At 41.7% G+C, this 20,277-nt stretch overlaps 1 protein-coding gene across 1 annotated transcript in view; it reads right to left on the bottom strand.

Moving 5' to 3' along the window:
* LOC138267161 (tyrosine-protein kinase Fer-like) overlaps positions 1-20,277 on the bottom strand; it is a 194,930-nt gene that overhangs the window by 134,791 nt on the left and 39,862 nt on the right. The window contains exons 3-4 of the mRNA XM_069216011.1: positions 13,821-13,949; positions 10,799-10,801 (exon numbers count right to left, since the gene is read on the bottom strand). Coding sequence (XP_069072112.1) covers positions 10,799-10,801; positions 13,821-13,949 — 132 coding nt within the window. The remainder of the gene's footprint in view (positions 1-10,798; positions 10,802-13,820; positions 13,950-20,277) is intronic.

The following is a 20,277-nucleotide window of genomic DNA, read 5'->3' as shown; positions in this document are numbered from 1 at the left end:
ACCTCAGGTGGAAGTGTGGATGTCATTTTATGTAATGTTTCTCTTTTTGTAATGTGCTTTAGTATGATACTTAGGGCCTCATTTACATGCCCTTTGCACCACCGCTGCGACATTTTTTTTGATGCAGCGGTGGCGCAAGCAGTGCACTACACTGCTTCATATTTGCAAATTGGCGCATTGGGCCCAATGCGTCAGTTTGTAAAGCCCTGCGTCACATTTTACCTGCACCAGGTATAATGTATACAGGGTACGCATTCTATTGCAAAAAGCAATATACAACTGATGCAGTGAAATTTACAATATTTCACTGGGTCATTTTACGACTTCACTGCATCAAAACTTACTGCCTGTTTAGGACAGAAGTAAAATTGCTGCAGTGCTTTTTCCTATGGGACTCTTCTCGCATTGCTGGAGTTAGTTCCATTTAAGGACGCAGCTCCAGCAATGTGTCAGTTTGATGCCAACAGATGCATCAGAATTTCTGACACATCTGAAAAATGTGCGCCATGAAGCTCTGTATTGCAAATACAGCGCAGCAATGGCATCGTTCGGGGATGTGCGGTAGGCGAAAGAAATATGACGCATCGATAACGATGCATCAGATTCTTGTAAATGAGGCCCTTAGTTTGCTCAAGGTATCACAGTAGAATCTCTCTGGAAGATGTAAACGTTGGTTGATAGGAGGGTTAAACATCCCAAGGACAAGATGAGGAACCAATTAGCTCACATACACCAAGCCAGGCCATTTCTCCTGTCACCACACTGGCAATCTGAGCAAAAAGTATTTGGATGGCCACTGAATTATAATCAAATAGGCTGCTCATGTTGGTTGAGTGGGAATTATTGTCTGTAAAAATGTCATCCAACTTTTAAATCCTGCCCAGGCAGATATTAAGATTAATGTAATGGTTGCCCAAATGTTGGAATGTATTGAAATATGTACAAACAGCAGCATATATCATCAGTTTTGAAGTTGCTTGATACTATGAAGACCTTCCTATTCAATTACATTGAGGTTCTCAGTAACTGACAATCCCAGATGTCTAACTGTCCATCCACTGTAGCAGCAAGATCTAATTACGTGTGAATTTGGATGCTCGTTTCAGTTTGATTGACTTTTAAAATCAACACTTCCAGCTTCTGTGAACTGTTAACAATGTCATGCTCTGCGAAGACCTTTTAAGTGCTGCTCTTTTTCATCTGTTTAAGCCTCCTTCGCCATTTGAATAATGCCTTGCCATGTTACGCAGCCTGCATACTGCTGTGCCTGCAGTAGGCACAAGAGTAGAGAGAAAATAGCAGATGTATGTCTCAATATTCTCCATGCCCTATTATCTAGACGTTAGTTTGTCATTCCTGAACAAGCCCGTGCTGCTTTCCAACCTTTCTTTCTTTTACATTTACATTTAGTAATGACAGTCCATTATCTCATTAGATCTTCTGTAGTAAAAATGCTTTAGTTTTTTTTAGAATAAGATTTGTATGATTCTTTCTTTTTCAGATAATTTATTATCTCCTCACCTTAATCATAAACTGTGAATACTCCTCTAAGTAAAGATGAAAGCAAACTGTTTGATATTATAATGGCATTTGAGAAAAACTCAGTCAATTCCAATTGGAAATCATTAGTGGATTTATCTTATTATTCATGGTCAAAATGGGTCAAATTTACAAAAGGGTAATTAATCTTGGTTTGCCTCCCCTAAGCCATTCAAATGCTATATCTTGGTGTGAACATATATATGATTATATTAATAATGCAGCATTTCTGCTCATACTGATTATTTTATTCTACATCTCACTATCCACTTTCTTTTTAGCAGTTATGATAATATTTTTAATTGAATACTAATATTTAATATCAGTGCATCCTCACTTATACAGACATAGGTGGTCATTTTGACATTGGCGGTAAAACCCGCCTACCATCCGTTCGCAACATTGTGATCACTGCCGGACTTCTGCCACAAGAAGGGCGGAAATCCGGCAGTGATCATGCTGGTGGACGGTGGTAAGCTGCCGCTGCTACCACCAGCATCGCCACGCCAGTAGAAGGTGTTTTGCTGGTGGGTCGCTGCTGGCGGTAGCAGCGCCCCTTCCCGATACCTGCCGGACGACCTCCTCGCCGGACAAGGTAAGTCGGTAAGGGGGGTGGAAGGGTGGGGGTGTTGTGTGTGTCTGAGTGTGTGAATGCATGTGTGAATATGTCTGTGTGTGTTGTGTAGTTTGCGTGTTTGTATGCGTGTAAGTGAATGCGTGTAAGAATTGTGAAGTGAGTTCGTGTCTGCATGTCAGTGTGATTGTGTAAGAATGTGTGTCAGTATGTCTGTAAGTATCCGTGTATGAATGCGTGTATGGCAGTGTTAGTGACTGTGTGTATGTGTGGTGCGTGTGAGTGTCTGTGTACGTGTATGCGGGGAGTGGGATTTGGTGGGATGGGCACTGTGACTGGTGGGGGTGGGGGGAGGGGGTGATGTGTGCGTGTTTGGCTGTGGGGTCAGTTGTGTGGTATGTGCGTGTCTGTGGGTGTGTGCGTGTAAGGGGTGGGGTGGGGGTGCGTTTGTGGATCAGGGGTGGGGGGAGTTTGGATGGAGGGGGTGGCGGCAAGTTTGGATGGAGGAGAGTGGGGGGGTGTCAGTTGAGTGTTGGGGGAGTGGGGAAGCTGCCTACCGGTGACAGGAAAGGAATTACCTGTCACCAGTAGGGCCTCCCGCCATGGTTTTTTGTGGCGTTGCTAACGCCACAAAAACCATGGTGGTAGGCAGGCTCACAATGCCGCCGGAGGTACTGTGCCGGCCACCGCGCTAGAGATGGACATCTCCGGCTCGGCGGCTGATACCGCCATGGCGGTGTGAGTGGAGAAGTGACGGGTTGGCTACAGCCAACCTGCCAATCTCATAATGTGGCGGTATGTACCGCCAGCCTGTTGGCGGTACTACCACCACATAAACACTCACTGCCGGGGTCATAATGACCCCCATAGTCTTGGCAACTTTTATGGGACCAGCTGGAAATAATATTCCAAGTTGTAAAATGTGTAATTTCTTATAGTCACACAGGCTTCTACTGCTCATGCCATGCTGCCATCTATAAATGAAGTACAAGTCTTCAAAAGCTAGTGAACTGTATTATATCATCCTATGTATTATATTCAGATATTCTAATATAGTCATCAAGTTCTGGATTTTAAGCCTGGATTAACATATAAACACATCTTTCTTCTGGCTAAGCCTTCGAGGTCACATAGAAGACAGTTGCAACTCACATCTATTCTTAGGACATTCTCTTCCTCCCCGCAGTCACCACAGACTTTTTAAAGTCCAAAACAGTTTAGAAATCCTCCAAACATGAATGAGAAAGATCAAGACTTCTGTGGATTGCACCATATTCGGAAAGAAAGTTCCACATGTGGAGCCTCTGAAGTATATATTTTAACAAGGGTGACGGCCAATATTGTTTCCTGTTGACATCTTCCTATATTCCCCATTCCCAGATTGGACAGGCATACAAATTTGATTAATTGCTTTTTTATGACTTCCCTAGAGGCAGCTTTAGGAATCTTACCAGCCTTAAGTAATTGATAAATCATAGATAAAACAGTTACAGTAATTCAAAATCAATAGTACATTTTCTATGCACCAATACAAATCATATTTTCATTAAAACTATAAAGGGGTTCTACTCCTGTTTTAAGTGTAGCTGAGTTCTAGTAAGCACCTGTACTGTTCTATGAATATTATATCTGGTGGTTATTTTTTTAAGATTTGTATTGCAAGCATATGGCCACCACATTTAGGCATGCTCATTTTTTTCTTTTTAATTGTGTGGCATATGTTTGCAATAAAAGTAATTACAAAAATAACTATTACCCCATCTTGGGCTATGCCAGTGTGTGTGCTAGTTTTGATATTAGAATGAAAAACATGAGGCAGGAAGAGAATAATTTCAAGAGCCTCATCTAAGTATTCCGTTCTAATTGTTAGTGATAGACTCAATTTACGAGCAATGTTTTAGAAACAGATGTATTGAGATTTCCAAAAATAGATAACTTCTCAAATTATGAGAATGGGAATGTGTGATTTCCTTTCCAATATGTTAACAGAAGTTCTAATCATCTGCTGTGACCTGTTCTTTGGCCTTTTCAACAGATCATTAATAGCGCTCATAAATGTGAACATGTGGCAGTCAGTGTTTTCCAAAGGGACACAAGAGCTCAGCATGAGACAGATAAGTGTTGAAGGGACACCTGGAAGAAAAAGAGGTTAACTGCATGTATCAATGTAGCATCTGTTACTTATGTTATAAACATGATGAATTATGATAAATTATACAAAACTAATGGTAGCAGCAAACATCAAGAAAACCTTGTGTTCTCACTGTACATACCTAAGCCCACACATGAACATTTCTAGTACAAAACCTAAAACAAATGAACTGGTTACACATTATTTTCCCAGTGTGTGCACTTTACTTCTCAACATATTTATTAGTCAAAGATCTGCTTTGTTTGGGTCAACTGCATGGGGCTTTGAGGCAAGATTATTTCCCCAGTAAGGTACTCTTGGTTGCCCTTGAACTTTTGTTTTTTTGTTCCTGTTTTCCTCTTTTAAAAAAAATATATTTTCCAATTAAGAGTGCTGATGAGTGACACCTTCAGAATTACATATCCTTTAAAATGTCCCATGAAAGCAATGAATGCACTTTTACAGAATGGAAAGATATTAGGTTATCTGGACATGTTTCCATACTACCTGCTTTATATTTTTATGTATTGTAAGTGTATACAGAGTCTAAACCTAGCTCTGGAGGAAATCAGCATTCTTTACACAGAGCAGGGAAACACATGGCTGGCATGCATGTTTACAGAATACACATGAGGATTGTTAGATATTATCAGGGCATTACAAGTTTATATTTGTGGTTGAGCTAAGAAAGGTCCACCAGATAAGTATATTTGGTTTCCTCTTCCTTTTAAATCTTACATCTTTTTAAGAGAAAATACCAATACTCTTTTGACAATGGGAACCACACTTAACCTTAGCTTCATGAGATATATGTTGACTCAGCATTTCAGTTAACCACCATTTCAGACTTGAACATATGCAATAGTAGTTCAAGAAACAGCCAGTGTATTGATGCATAATAAAATGTTCAGCGAAATGATCAATTTTATCTCAAACATGATGGCTTAATTTTTAGGGACAAACAGTGCCACCATTTGCACAGGCCTGCAATAGCGGCGTGTTTTTCTACCTTGTCTGTAAACCTATTCTTTGGGTGCATAGAAACAGCAAGAATGGAGCCTAAATAGTGTTACTGAAGGTGCAGTTAGTGATGACAAAGACAGTGAGAAAACATTTGGATTGAAGAAGAGATAATCTGATGAAGCATCAATACTAAAAGAGGTTTCAGTTTAGTTGTAATCTAATTAGTGAAGACAAAACATTCACATTTTGCAAATCTGGCAACAAACAGAACAATGCAATTAACAGTTTTATATACTCATTACAGCATTTTACAGTATCTGATTTACATGTTCTGCCGTGTTCATGCAATTTAATTTATATTAGAAGCTGTTTCAGAAAGAAAGGACACAATCACAATGAGATCATGTTTAGTTTTAAGTTTAGTTTTAAGGATTTATAAAGCGCGTAGTGACCCGAAGGCATCCCAGCGCTAAACCTAACCTGACCAGTGCTGGCAATAGGAGAGTTGAGAGAGCTAGCCATTAACACATTGTGAGTGAATTATTCAATGACTACTTGTAGAATAATAATCCTTCATTAGTGTGAGTACAGTTTTCTCAACTATAGTCTCTTCCTCATGCTAATGCTACCTACAGGAAGTTCCCATTGCTGACCTTGAGCTGTGCATACATCTTGGATCCCAAGTTGAGAAAATAAAAAATAGCTTGCTTAGCTGAAACATTTCATGTTATTGCTACTATGTGAAGGTCACTTCTTTTGTTCTAATGAAGTAATTCTAGGAACTAGCTTGTGTTTTTTTAAGAATTAATCACATAAATATTTTCAAAACGTATGAGCATTAGCACATTAATGTGTGCTTCGCTGATGCTCCTTAAGCTTGCTCCATTCAACCATGCTGGGAGGAATTCAGATTAGATGATTGTGTAATTCAGAGACTATTCATTTTTCTTCTTTAAATAAACCATTTCAGACTTTGATTGGTGTTTGATGAGATTTTTTTCTTTGACATAATCTGGTTCTATTGATTGAGAATGCCTGCACTTGAACAGATGTGATGACTCGATTCTCTTTAGAGAGCTCAGGACAACAACTGCCCAGTGTTTGGCTCACTGATCACGAGAGACAGTCCCACTGCAAAAAAATACCAGATACATTGCAATCGTCTTTATTGACCATGTATGGTTGTTTTGTGTTCTGAGTTGAGATTTTCCAGTTTGGGTAGGCTTGGGCTGGAGTCCCAGGATACTAGGAGTTAGAGGAGTGTATGAAATTCATTGTACAAGGGCAGAATGCTCTATAAAGTATGAGAAGGGAGGCGAGCACTGGGGAGGATCCCTAATACAGAGTATAGTGGATTATTGTGTGAATGAAAGAGGTACAGTGATCTAGCCCCCTGAATTTCTGTGAGCCCCAACAGGGTTTGATTTGAGGTCTCTGTATGCAAAGGGGTCAGCAGACAAGTGGGGATGTACTTTTCTACCTCCTTTCACATGAATAGACAGGAAGAGCAGTTAGACCCACCCTTTTTCTTCTTACCCTTTCACCCACTTTCCAGTGGATGAACTGTGACACACGACTGGCAGACACCTTCTTGTTAACCTGGTTGTGATTGAGTGTGTGCAGTAAAGAAGTTGGGGTGAAAAAATATAACAAGAGAAAGTCCCATCTAAAGGGGTTCCCTCTCATATGATGTCTCACCACTATGGCAAAAGCATGTGCATGTATAACAGAAGACTGGGTCAAGGGCACTAGAAGGGAGAACAAGAAATATTTTCTGGAAGAAGATACCTTTCACAATGAATTCTTGAATAACGTTAAATAAAGATTGAAAGATGCCAAGTACAAATCCAGTCCGGAACAATGTGTAGCCTTGCTAAATTTGCAAGCGAACTGAATGATACCCAAAAGAAACTGAGGTACAAAGTTATCCTCTTGAAGAAGAGAGTAAGGGCTCTGACCCCTAGTACACTGCCTCCTCCGTATTCATTAACCTGGTGACAGTAAAGCAAAACATTTGAGGAGGAGGACAGTGCATTAGATGTCTTGAGTTTTCCTTTACTGGCATGCACATCTGGAGGTGCTCTGCTTGTAGCCCCAGTCGATGAACTGACAGAACAGGTACAAGCAAACACTGCACAGGCGAGCTTGGCAGATATCATGAGCAGCAGTGCAACAAGGGTGAGATGAGAGGCCAACACAATGGTACCCTGCTTGCCACCCCAGATGAGATCTCATTTGGTACCCCATAGTTGGTAAGCATGACCCCCAACTTGAATGACACACTTCTTCAGGAGTACAGTAATGACACAAATGACCTTTCACATATGCAACCCAATGAGATGCTGTCCTATCCTTGCAAAAATATCCATGCCCTTGAGTAGAAGGTTGTGCCACTATTATGTTCCTGTTCCCCACCTGGTCTCCTAAATATCTCCTTCAAATTCCCTAAACTATGAGATAACCCTGACAAGAATAGAGAAGAATTGTGTACTATGTTTGAATGTTAGAAATCGAAATGGGTTGATGTAATTCAGCTGTTACATACTATTATTCCAGGAGTGCTGTAGGACTTGTTGCTGGTCAAAGCCGGCTGTCCACAGCAAGCACCTCTAGATGCTCCTGCTCTTATTACTCCTAGAGATACATTGGAGTATGCTATAGTTGAAGTATGCCCTGTCAACACTGAAAGAACCAAAATGAATAATTGGAGCATCCCCTGTGGATTGCCTTTATTGTTTGAAAGATGGGGTTGATTGTTACTCTCATATTGTTGATACTACACCAACTGCTCTTGAGGCTGTTGGAGCAGCAATTTATTCAAGGATTATTGCCTGACAGGGATAACTGAGAATAGTATGTACTGGATGCCAAGCAAAGGGTGTTTTGGAATACGTTTAAACTGTAAATCACTATGTGAATGTATCGGTAAGAAAGAACATTGTTCCCTGAATCTAAGCTAATGTCTTTGCAAATGCAGTCATTCCAGCACACAGGAAGGAGGTGTAAAGGGAAAAGAAATGAATGGGAAGTGCTAATGGGGATAGTGGGGGGTTGAGCAGTCATCTGGAAGAAGTCATGGGTAGAGAGAGGAGCATTTGTTCTGTCTGCTAAATCTATCTCAGGGTTCAAAGAACAAGCCAAATATGACAATTTTTCTCCTGTCCTAACCAATGGAGACCCAGCCGTCTAGGACACCATTAGGAGAGCTGACTGCTCTGTGAATGCCTTAAGTCCTGTAGAAAAGAACGGGCTGTATATGCAATAAGTTATACCACAATACTTGTTATGCCATGAAGCAGAGGTGGCAATCTACCCAGTCGTTTCTGATATGCTGGAAAAAGGATCAAGTACTCACTGTTAGTGTCTATAGGAGCAATACTCTCTATTTTACCTATCGAAAAGCTTGGTAAAGACACCTATGGCTTTAAACAAGATTTGCATGCCATATATATTTTTATATTACCTTGTTTCCTGTGTAGCACCCATGCCAATAAAAACTGCATGTAGATTTGGGTCTACCAACTTCTCCGTTCCAATATACCACAATAGCCAGTTTCTTTTTATATTCAAATTTTATCTGGAGGGGCCATCTCATGTGGTGAAGACTGCCTCCATGTTATACAGAGTTACCCTCTATCTTTCTACATACACTTGAGAAAGATCTGGAAACAATCTTGGACATTCTGGAAGAATCAACATGGATTAAATATGTGGATGATTTGATGGTCACTTATGACTTGTGGGACAAATGCTCTTGCTCTAGGAGTCTTGACACAGGATCATGGAGGCAAAAAGAAGCTGATCACTTATTATTCCTCTGCTTTTGATGCTGTTGCAGCAGGGATGCCCTAATGCCTGTGCACTGTGGTCACATATCTGCTAGAAGTATCTGAAACAAATTGTATTTGGGACACTCCTCACTATCACTGCACCCCATGCTGTAGCTTCACTGTCGTTGACTACAAAAATGCAGCACATGTCCATGTCCAGGATGTCTAGGTATGAAATACTGTTGCTGTCTGCTTCTAAAATTCATTTGTAGGGCACCTCATGTTAAGCCTCGCTCCACTGTTCCTAATGCTCTCAGAGGAGAGCCAAAAACTGCCTACTCATCACTTGCCCACCTAACTAACTTTGTGTTCTGTTCACAGTGCACTCTTGTGAATTATGATTTTCTGTATATATTATGCTGAAAGTTCCTATCTCTGAAATGATAATAAGACCTTGATATGTTTATGCTGCTTGTACAACACATGCAGTTATTGAGAGATGAGGTTTACCATCTGTGCATTCTGCTGAAGTAGCTGAACTGATAGCCCACACTTGTGCTTGTATCCTGGATGCAAAGAAAGTCAGTGAACCATTTTTACTGTTTGGGAGTGCATGTTTGGAGTTGCTGATGGTGCTGGACTTCTCTGGGAGTATGGAGCTTTCCTCAGCTCCAATCAAGAATGGGTTTTGTGTTAAGGGTTTTCTTGATGCTCTCCTGTTGCATTCAGAAGTTATTGTTAAATGTGCTGCTCACCAAACCACCCAGGAGGAAGTGTCCAAAGGTAACACTTTCACTGACCAAACTACTAAAAAAGGAAGCCCTATATCTCATTTCTAAAACTACTCTGTATGTGTCCAAGATCACTGCACCCCTTATTCCCGCCTTACAAGATCATGATGATTTACACAAATGTGCCCCAGACCATGAAAAGAGCACCTGGCTGAAATATGAATGTTAAAAGGACACAGATGTAGTATGGGGATATAAACAGGGAAGAGTGATTGCCCCCAGAATGTTAGTCCAGGATTTAGCTAGATTTTTCATGGCTCATTTTAGTAGAGGTGGCATGATTGTGCCTCTGGTACCCAGTAGTCAGCACACTACGTCCCCTTCATTGCCCAGCAGTAGTGTCACACCTGTGCCACTTGCCAAGCCTACGATGTTGGTAAATGCATTAAAACGTAATCAACCTGGAACTTTCACCATCTGCAGGAATTGAGCCTAATTCCTTGAGCTTCTCAAAAGACATTTCCAGATCCTCTTATCCCACTTATGTTGTGCTGGCATGGGACGCAACCCCATCCTTTACACAAGAGACTGCCCATAGATATTTCTAAAACTGCTCAGTTTTTTGCTAATATTTTCCCTAGTTATGGAAAGGAACTATCATCTATGAGATATGCCAGGCTGCCAAAGTACTGGAGGATATAGAAAATCCAACTGCCAGTGCCTTAGGTTTGCTTCCTCGCAAATTAGAGACCCAGTGAAATATGATTTTGGAAAAATGGCTTATGGTTATGTCCTGGCTGCCAAATGTGGAATCTGTGTCATTATATATGCAGAAAGCTGTACCTGTAATGCACATTTCTTTAGGTGTCCGTGAACAGCTTAATCATCTATGTGAAGGTATAAAGGAATTATACATGCTTGATGATACCATGATTTTTTAATGTGTTTGGTTGTAGTTCAAAATAATTTTGTATGCAGCAATGAAGATTATTGATTGTGATTTGGTAATTTTCATTGTCTTCTTGCTAATTGACATTCCTGTCCAAGTTTTGGTTGGCCCCATCTCAAACGTTACTAGAGGCCAGGGTACATCCTCATCTTAACGTGTTCGAATGGTGGATGATAAATATGATTATTATGATGGGGAGTCTGACTATGGTTCTTTAGAATGCTATGCCTTATCATATGAATATGGAACTAGAAGTAGATTGATTGATAAATATTGAAATGTCCTAAGATTGTACAAATAAATAGTGCAATAAGGATTAGGAAACCTTTTGTTAGTGTAACTATAATTTGATTCAGCCATGTTCTCTTGCGCGAGCTAACGTTGCCTACATGAAGTGCAGTGCCTCCTGTGACGTTGAGCTGTATCCACTTCTTGGCTTTTGAGATGAGAAAACAAATATTAGCTTGCTCAGTCAAAATCTTTCTTAATCATTGCTATTTTAAAGGTACGTCACTTATCATAATCTCAGTGTAGGTACTTATCTGTGTTTTTTTTATGAACCAATCAAATGGCCACATTCAAAACTTACAAACACTAGTATAAAAATGTGTGCTTTGCTGATGCTCCTCTAGCTTGCTCCATTTAGTCTGGCTGGTTGATTCGATGATTCACAGACTATTCATTCTTCATTTGTTAATAAACCCTATCAGATTGCCAATTGAGGATATTTTCTTTGACTTGCAACTTCAAGGAACATCATGATGTATGAGTCTGAAGTATTTGATATCCCTGAGACTTCCAACAGGAGGCAAGCTCTACTTCAAGCCCTTGGAGAAACTTCACAAGCGGGAAACACAGCAAAGTCCAGTCTTTGTCCTCTTTAAGGCAGAAGCAGCAACTGCAGGCCACTCCAGCAAAGCACACACAGCAAAAGGACAGTACTCCTACTCCAGCTCTTCAGCGGTTTTCTTTGGCAGAGGTTCCTCTTGATCCACAAGTGTTCTAAAGTCTGGGGTTTTGGGTCCACTACTTATACCAATTCTGGCCTTTGAAGTAGGCAAACTTAAAAGGAAAGTCTCTGTTGTTCACAGGATCCTGCCTTGCCCAGGCCTGGCTCCAGACCCACTCAGGGGGGCCGGAGACTGCATTGGGTGAGGGCAGGCACAGCCCTTTCAGGTGTAGGTGTCAGCTCCTCCCACCACTCTTAGCCCACTGAGACTCATCAGGATATGCAGGACACACCTCAGCTCCCTTTGTCTCACTATCTAGAGGGAATTCACAAACAGCCCAACTGTCAGTATAACCCAGACGTGGATTCCACAGTCAGGCAGAGGCACAGGATGGTTAAGCAAGAAAATGCCCACTTTCTAAAAGTGTCTCACTTAAAAATGCTCCCAGAGGAATTATTTAGATATACTATGCGTACATATGTTCCAGTCTTCAATTAATGAATAAGACAACTCCGTACTGTTAAAATCCAATATATTACTCAATAGGATTCAGGAAGTTCAAAAAAATATACAACAATTCCAACGAATGTCCATTTCATAAACAACAACACTGTATCTAACCGCTCTAGATCAAAAGATTGAATCCCAACTGCAGATCCAGAAAGGGGTTATAACCCTCCTCATGACTCAGTTCTGCACAATAATTGCCTGGTTTTCAGTCCCAGTTAAAGCAATATCATGGACTTTGAAATCAGGTTGTCAAATGAGAAGTAATGTTGATGTTTTGGTCCCATATTGAAAAGATTTCTTTACTTGGGCTTTGTAGGTTGAAGTCCCGTGGTGTGTTGCTACAGAGCCTGTTTTTGCAACCTGTTGTATTATTTAACAACACTGAGTCCTGATGATGGTGTGGCGGACCTCAGACTGCCCCTACAGGCCGAAACATCAACATTAGTGTGCACCACAGCATCCCCAGAGTTCGAGTCCTTCTTGGATTTCCGAATGGATTTCCTCAATATTCAACATGAAATTATTCTTTAACTTTTTTTGTCTGCCCTCTACTCTTTTTTTATGGAATTTTTGTAATCATTTTTCTGTTGGGTTGAATACTGATCTCTAATGCTTCAGATAGTGGTTGAAATTGTTACTTTAAAGAAATGTATAATGTTTAATACTGTTAGAATTTGATGTTGAAACTTGGACTGGTGTACTGCCATAGAAGGTGGAACACATTAGCAGTGGATGCCACTCGAGCTTCACCAAGGTGTGGCACCATGGGTTTACCCAATACTCTTTTATAAATGTACCCCAGTCACATGTCTAAGATGGATGCACTGACAAGGCTTGGTAGTCTCAAATATTTATGATATTATGGATTGCCTGTTTATGGGATTAGTTTACATCACAAGTGTTTAGTCGCAAAGAATTTAGCACCTGAATACATTCTATGCCTTTAGGTATTATAAAAATGTAGGGGATCTACTACTCCACCCCACTATCAAAGGTCTGATAACGAGTCAGGCCGTGCAGGATTACCATGTGTAACTCTGCTCCACCCAATCACAAATGACTTGGTGGAATTTTACTGGTCGGAAATTCAGAATGGTAAAAATCGCTTTAGGCTTTGGCTACAATAACTACCAAACCCCTGTCTCCATCCTCACCTGACCTCTTTCTATAGCAAGGGAGACCTTCCACTGCAATTTCCCCACTTCCCTCCCCTATTCTCCTAACCCCAATCATCTGCCCCTCCCCACAGAGAAGCCATTGCTACCAGTTACCACCTACTCAGAGCAAGTGCTAAATGGGAACCATAAACTGTTTGGAATAGTGAGTTCATCACAGTAAATTCATGTCCACATAGCTATTACCCATTGTGAACGATTTAACATTTAATATGTGGAATTCCATGAAAAAATACTGATCAGTAAATGTTAACACCAGTCGTCAGGAATCTCAGTATGGAATTTTGGCTTACTTGTATGTGAGACCGAAGGGTAAATGGTATATTGGTTTAAATTTGAAAATTTGATAGTGATCAATGGTAGGACCTTCAAAAACATTGCAATAGTATATAAGAACAGAAAAATATAGGAAATTAAAGCATGCCAGGCAAGCTTCTGAAATCAAACATATATTCTTGTTTTGTCCAGCATATGGACCATGCCACTTTGTAGCTTTCTGATGGGAAATTGTCACCAGCCGAGGCTTACCTTGGTGATGGCTGTGCGGATGATAATTTGAGACTTCTTGGTCAGCACTGCACGTCTCTTTAGATGGTGGTTAATGAGAAGGGGGATGGTGGAAAAACTGCTTCCCTCTGAGTCAAACTGGTACTTGTTCTGCAGGTAAAATATAGGCCTAACTTGGTAAGGCAAGAAATGATGAAACAAAAATAATATGAAGTTCATTTAATTATTAAATATGAGTGCAGTCGTTTGCCCTTTCCTATAGGGGTTGGCAAGAGCAACTGGTGCCTCAGTACCGACCTCATTCGGTCTCGTCTATACAGCGCACGTGCTGTGCTGAGAAACATATTGTTTACAATTGAATGGGCTTACAACCTGCCCACAGCATTCTAATATTTGTTTTAGTTGTCACTCGGATGTGCAATATTTCGATTGCTTAGCTCCCACAAGATTCCCTTGGTTTCTTGGGTTAGCTCCTTCCTGAAGCATGGACCTAGTACATGTGTTATTCCTCGTCTTTTTAATAATGCCCCACTTTTGACACAGGAATATGACTTCTAATTTATGTTGCTTTCACACCTTCTGTCATCTCTATTAACATATTAGTTACTTACATGCACAACTGTACTAATCTATGCCACACTACTTTACGCCACTCTTCACCTCTCTACTCCACTCTATACCACTCACTCTACTTTATTCTACATCACTCTACTCTAAGCAGCTCCACTTTACTCTATGCCATTCCACAACACTCTACTGTATGCCACTCCACTCAACACTACATGAGTCTACTCGGTCCCGCTCCACTCTACCCTGCAAAATTCCACACCACATAAACCCCTCTACGGCACTCTACACCACTCTACTCTAAGCCACTCTACTCCACGCCACTCTCCTCTGTGCTTCTCTACTCTATACCAATCCAATGTACGCCATTCTATGCCATGCCACTCAACTATCCTGCTCTACTGCAGTCTTCACCACTGTATGCCACTCCACACTACAACACTCCACTCCACGCCACACCACTTTATGCCACTCCACACTACTGTACTGCACGCCACTCCACTCTACAGCACTCATCATTCTACGCTACTCTACTCTATGTCACTCTAACCTATGCCACTGTGGTCTATGCCACTCTACTCTATGCCACTTTACTCCAATTTGTGCCACTTTACGGTATGCCACTCCACCTTACACCAATCTACTCTACGATACTCCACTCCCATCTGTGCTAGTCTGCACCACTCCATTCCATGCCACTCTTCTCCACGCTCTTCTATGCCATGTTACTATATGTCACACTAATAACGTTTAACCATGCTGAACAGCAGCCATGCTGCTTACACCATAGCTAATAGACTTTGGCAAAGTCAACAGCTCCCACATGGGCGAGACCTATTAGCTTTGCCTGCTTTTCAAATCAGTAGCCCAATGCAGCTTTACGCACAAGTCACTGGCCATGATTACAAGAGGGATGGATGGATAAATGCAAACCCTGCACAAACTCCTGTTTGCACAGAGTTCCTAATTATGAGTTGTGCAGAGTTTACTAGATTCAGGTGTGATTATTTCTGCGCCCCTTCAATTTTGCCCTTGTAGGTATCGAAAGGATGTCAAACCTGTGATATTTGCTGGGGGAAAATGCCTGGGAAATACTGGGACATGCAGCAGATTTTAATGCAGAAAGCACCAAAATCCACATATTATGACCCATTTTAAAAGGCTAAAGTATGGTATTAGATACATTTTGATTCCTGTGGTTTTAAAGAGCAAGCTACTTACCTTCGGTTATGCTTTTTCTGGTAGATACACTAGCTACCTGTGGATTCCTCACCTAATGAATTCTCCCCAATGCGCAGCATTCAACTGAAACTTCTTTCCAGCTCTGCACGTCGGCGAGGACGTCACAATTGCCCGACTCCATGTGGCTCCGTCTGACATCATCGTGGCAATAAGAGGCCCTCACCGGCGTGCTGACGTCAGTTTACACCCATTTTTGACGTGCCTTTGAGGCGAACAGGTAAATATCGACATTCCTTACTCATCATGAACGTATTCAAGAAAACTTTTATAGAAAAGGTAAACAAATAATAATAGCAAACAGTATCAACATCTATTCGTAAAAAAATACATAGCCATGAATGTACACCAATACATATAAATATATATACATATATACAAATATATAAATGTATACTCTCACAATGCAGAAACAAACAAATATACATGTACACACCCAAAGAAATCTCGGTATGACCAGACAGACTACAGGGAGGTGGGTAGGATCGTGGGACTGACGAGAACCCAGACGTACGTAACCAAGCATGACGTCTGGTAGCGATTGAGGTTCCCATGGCTCTAGCAACCGAGTCCGTGGTGTCCAGTCTTGATTGTATGACCTGCGTTGCCGCAGCCTGGGCATCCGTGAGGAGTCCTTGCAAGTCTTGGGGCATATCAGGCAACGCTGCTTTAGCTGCATCCATTATAGCATGAATGTATCTGCCCAGGATACACGTGGCATTTGCTGATTTAAGTGCCATGCTGCAGGACGAGAAAACCTTCTTTGCAGACTGCTCCATCCTTTTGGACTCCCTGTCGGATGGCACACCAGGGAAGGAGCCAGGAGCAGACCGTGATGAACAAGACGCCTGTACCCCCAGACTCTCAGGAGACGGATGTTTCGAAAGGAATTCAGGGTCCCCAGGCGCTGATCTATACCTTCTGGCCACCGACCTGTTCACTGCCGATGAAGAAACAGGCTTTTTCCAAACCTCGACGATGGGATCCATAAGAGCTTCATTAAAAGGCAACAATGGATCCGCAACAGCAGTGGCAGGATGTAGCACCTCCGTCAGGATATTCGTCTTGACCTGGGCCACCGGAAGTGGGAGTTCTAAGAAATCAGCAGCCTTCCTGATGACAGAATGAAATGAGCCTGCCTCCTCGGTATAATTCCCTGGTGAGGCCAAATCCCATTCCGGGGAAGTATCCAGCCCACTGGCAGTGTCCAACCCCTGAAAGTCACCTAGAGGCTCCACAATCTCCCCTTCCTCAAGGAGCTGTCTCTGGTATTCTCTCTCCTCCAACAATCTGAGGGCCTTCCTTCGGGAACGCAACTTTGCCTCCAGCCCCGGCGTCGACAAAGAGTTGGCCGACGTCGGAGAGCAGCATCAAGAAGGCGTCACCACACGATCTCTGGACCCCTCCGACGCCGGAGATGGATCCATGCTCTGAAACATGGCAAACATGGCATTAAGGAATGCCGCTAGATCCGTCCCCGGAGCAGAGAAAGCAGGATACTCCTGTGGAGCCGGAGCCGGACTCGGATCCTGGACATCCGGATGCGCCAGAGATGAGCGAGGACTCTGAGGCTCCACCACCTCAAAGACCGACAGCGCCAGAGAAGACTGCGGAGTCGAAGGCTGAGGAGTCACCGTTGGGCTGACCTCCCATGACTTATTGCGCTGAGCAGATGGAGACCTCGACCTCGAACGGCTTCCTCTGGAACAACGCCAGGAATCGTGATGGTGCCGTTTCCTATGACTCTTCGCCGACTTCCCTGACGAAGACCTATGGTGACTCCTCTTCTCCTTTTTAGCTTTAGCTAAAAGTAATTTGGCTTCACACTCCTTCAGAGATTTGGGGTTCATTTTCTGGCACGAACCACACTCCTGGAAGTCGTGGTCCGAGCTCAGACACCATAGACAGTCATTATGTGGGTCAGTGACTAACATCCGACCTCCGCATTCTCTGCAAGGCTTGAACCCTGACTTCTTCGGAGCAGACATCCCAAAAAAAAACAAAGTATCCCTTTCAACAGCAAACGATACAAGAGCTGGAGAAATAACCGTTATCGAAGGCATGGAAAAAAGGGAACTGACGTCAGCACGCCGGCGTGGAGTCGGCCAATTGTGACGTCCTCGCCGACGTGCAGAGCTGGAAAGAAGTTTCCGTCGAATGCTGCGCATTGGGGAGAATTCATTAGGTGAGGAATTCACAGGTAGTTGTATCCATCAGAATTTTATTTTGTTTAACAAATGTCACCAACTCCTCTGCAACACTTGTGATCATGGCATATTTTATTTTGTTTTCTATAACTCTGTAAAATATAGTAATTGATGCATGCTGCATGCTCAGTGATTTGAACTAATAGAGAATAGTAGACCAAAGGTGCCCAAAGCTCTGACCTGGTTGTGCTATTAAAAATTGACGCACTGAATTCCAAAGCTACATAGTGTTGAATTCAGCTCAGGCTTCTTTAATCCACTAACAGACACTATTGCCCCTTTATATCACTCTTGCAGGATCTCATTCTTACAGGTCCCATTGTATATTGTTTTCAGTCTTTCTCTTCCTCCTACTTTCCTTTGTGTGTGCTTTTTCCTCTTTGCTTGCAGTCAATATCTCTTGAGTTTTTTGTCTGATTTGGCGGTCCCACATACTCTATATGATAAACCTGAACCGTCTCCAAGACCCACTGATCTGCTGCAATGTCCATCCAAAGTAACAAAAACTGGACACGTTTGCCATCCACTTTTACTTGTGTACTTGAAAGGCCTCCTGCCAATCATACCTGTTGATCTTCTGCCTTTCCTGTCACCTCCTGAAGCATTTTCTCTTCCTCGTCCTTGCTTAGAATAGAAACCTGGAGCCTCGTATCCACTAGAGGGTCTAAATCCCTGCAAGCATGATGTCCTTGTGATTCCAAATCCACGGCCAAGAACATGATACCGCATTTTCCCTGCCCCACCAAAAACATTCCTAATATCCCTCTGTGTTGAATTAAATGTCTCCACACATCTGGACATATCCTTACATCCTTTACAAACTCCTCTCCAAAAAGTAATTCATTTGTTCCTATCCTCGACTCCTTGCAGCCAACTCCGTTAACTTGGGATCTATTTGCATAAGGAGCTCTTCCTCCTTTCCACACAAATAAATGCACTAGCGTTGCCCAATAAGCAAACAACCCTTTGCACCCATTGACGCATCTCCTCCACGTTTAATTATGCATCTTCACACATATCAACAATATTTCTTTAATGCACCAAATTCCAAAGCTACTTAGTGTTGAATTCACTTCAGGCCTCTTTAACCCACTAATAGACACTATTGCCCCTGTATCCCACTCTTGCTGGATCTCAGTCTTAAAAGTGCCATTGTATACTTTTTCTGTCTTTTTCTTCCTCCTTCTTTCCATTGTGTGTGCTTTTCCATCTTTTGCTCATGGTCAATATCTGATGAGGAAAAAATAAGAGCAATTCCACAAACAGAAGTGCCAGTGGGCCCCACCAGCAACCACTGGCTCAAAATAAGCACTGATAGTAGGAAAATCAACTAATAGTGGTAACTTTTGGGTAAAACCTATTGTGACTTTCAAGTACCCTCTAGGCCACCAACTCATTTGTCCCGGACAAACTACTTCCACCTTATCCAACAAAAATTACTCCTAATCCTGAGATATGCTTCTGCTCCAAAGGAGGGTGTGGTTTCAAAATTCTGGAACCCACCAATATGGTACACTCTCCCTGGCAGAATCATTCTTGAAGTGAGCCCTATAGCCTTTAGAAAGAACGACAGACATGGAGAAAAGAACAACAAAGGGGGAAGAAAAGAGAAATGGGAAGGAAAAGTACAATAATACAACAAGAAAAAGTAATAGAATAACAGGGAGAAGGAAAAATGAAGACAGAGAAAGAAGAGAAGTATGAAGGAAAAGAGGAAATGAAAGAAGAGAAATAAGTAGTGAATGATGGAGATAGGACAAGAGAAAGGAAGTAGAGAGGAAGAAGAGAAATCAAGAAAGGGCGTAGGAATGAAAAATAAATGAATAAAGGAGAAAGACAAAGCTGAGGGAAACAAGAAAGAATGAAAGAACAAAGAACATGATTACAGATAGAAGGAAGGCTAGAAAGAAAGGTGAAGTAGGAAAAATTTGAGAGAAAAAGAAGTAGAGAAATAGATGAGAAATTAAGAGAACGGAGGAGGAGAAGAATAAGAAATAAAGAAGGGGAAATGGAGGAAAGGGAGGCAATTAAAAGTACACATGGGGAACAGAAAAGTTGAGAAAAATAGCAACAGTAAAATAAAGACTCAAAGAAAAAAGAAAGTGAAAGAAACGGGAAAACACTAGATAACAAAGAAGGGGGACATAAAAAGATGGAAGGAAAGAAAAGTATTGTAATAATATATGAATAAAGAAAGAAAGGAGATAAAAGAGAGGATAAAATAAATTTAGAATTGAGATGAAGACATGGAAGCAAGACAAAAAGGAGAGAAGGAAGGAGCAGCAAGAAGAAAGGAGTAAAAGGTGTAAATAAATAATTATTTAGCGCAGGCTAAATTGTATCATCCTGCATTGTCAGTTTTCGAGTCCTCGCAGAAAATTGTTCAGTAATCCAAAAAAATGCCTTTTAATCTGCGAGCTACTGCTGACTCACTATCAAATTGTTAGAGACCCCTGGGCTATCCT

This window comes from Pleurodeles waltl, chromosome 12 (genome assembly GCF_031143425.1).
Source record: "Pleurodeles waltl isolate 20211129_DDA chromosome 12, aPleWal1.hap1.20221129, whole genome shotgun sequence".
NCBI lineage: Eukaryota > Metazoa > Chordata > Amphibia > Caudata > Salamandridae > Pleurodeles > Pleurodeles waltl.
This window is presented reverse-complemented; position numbering and strand designations above follow the sequence as displayed.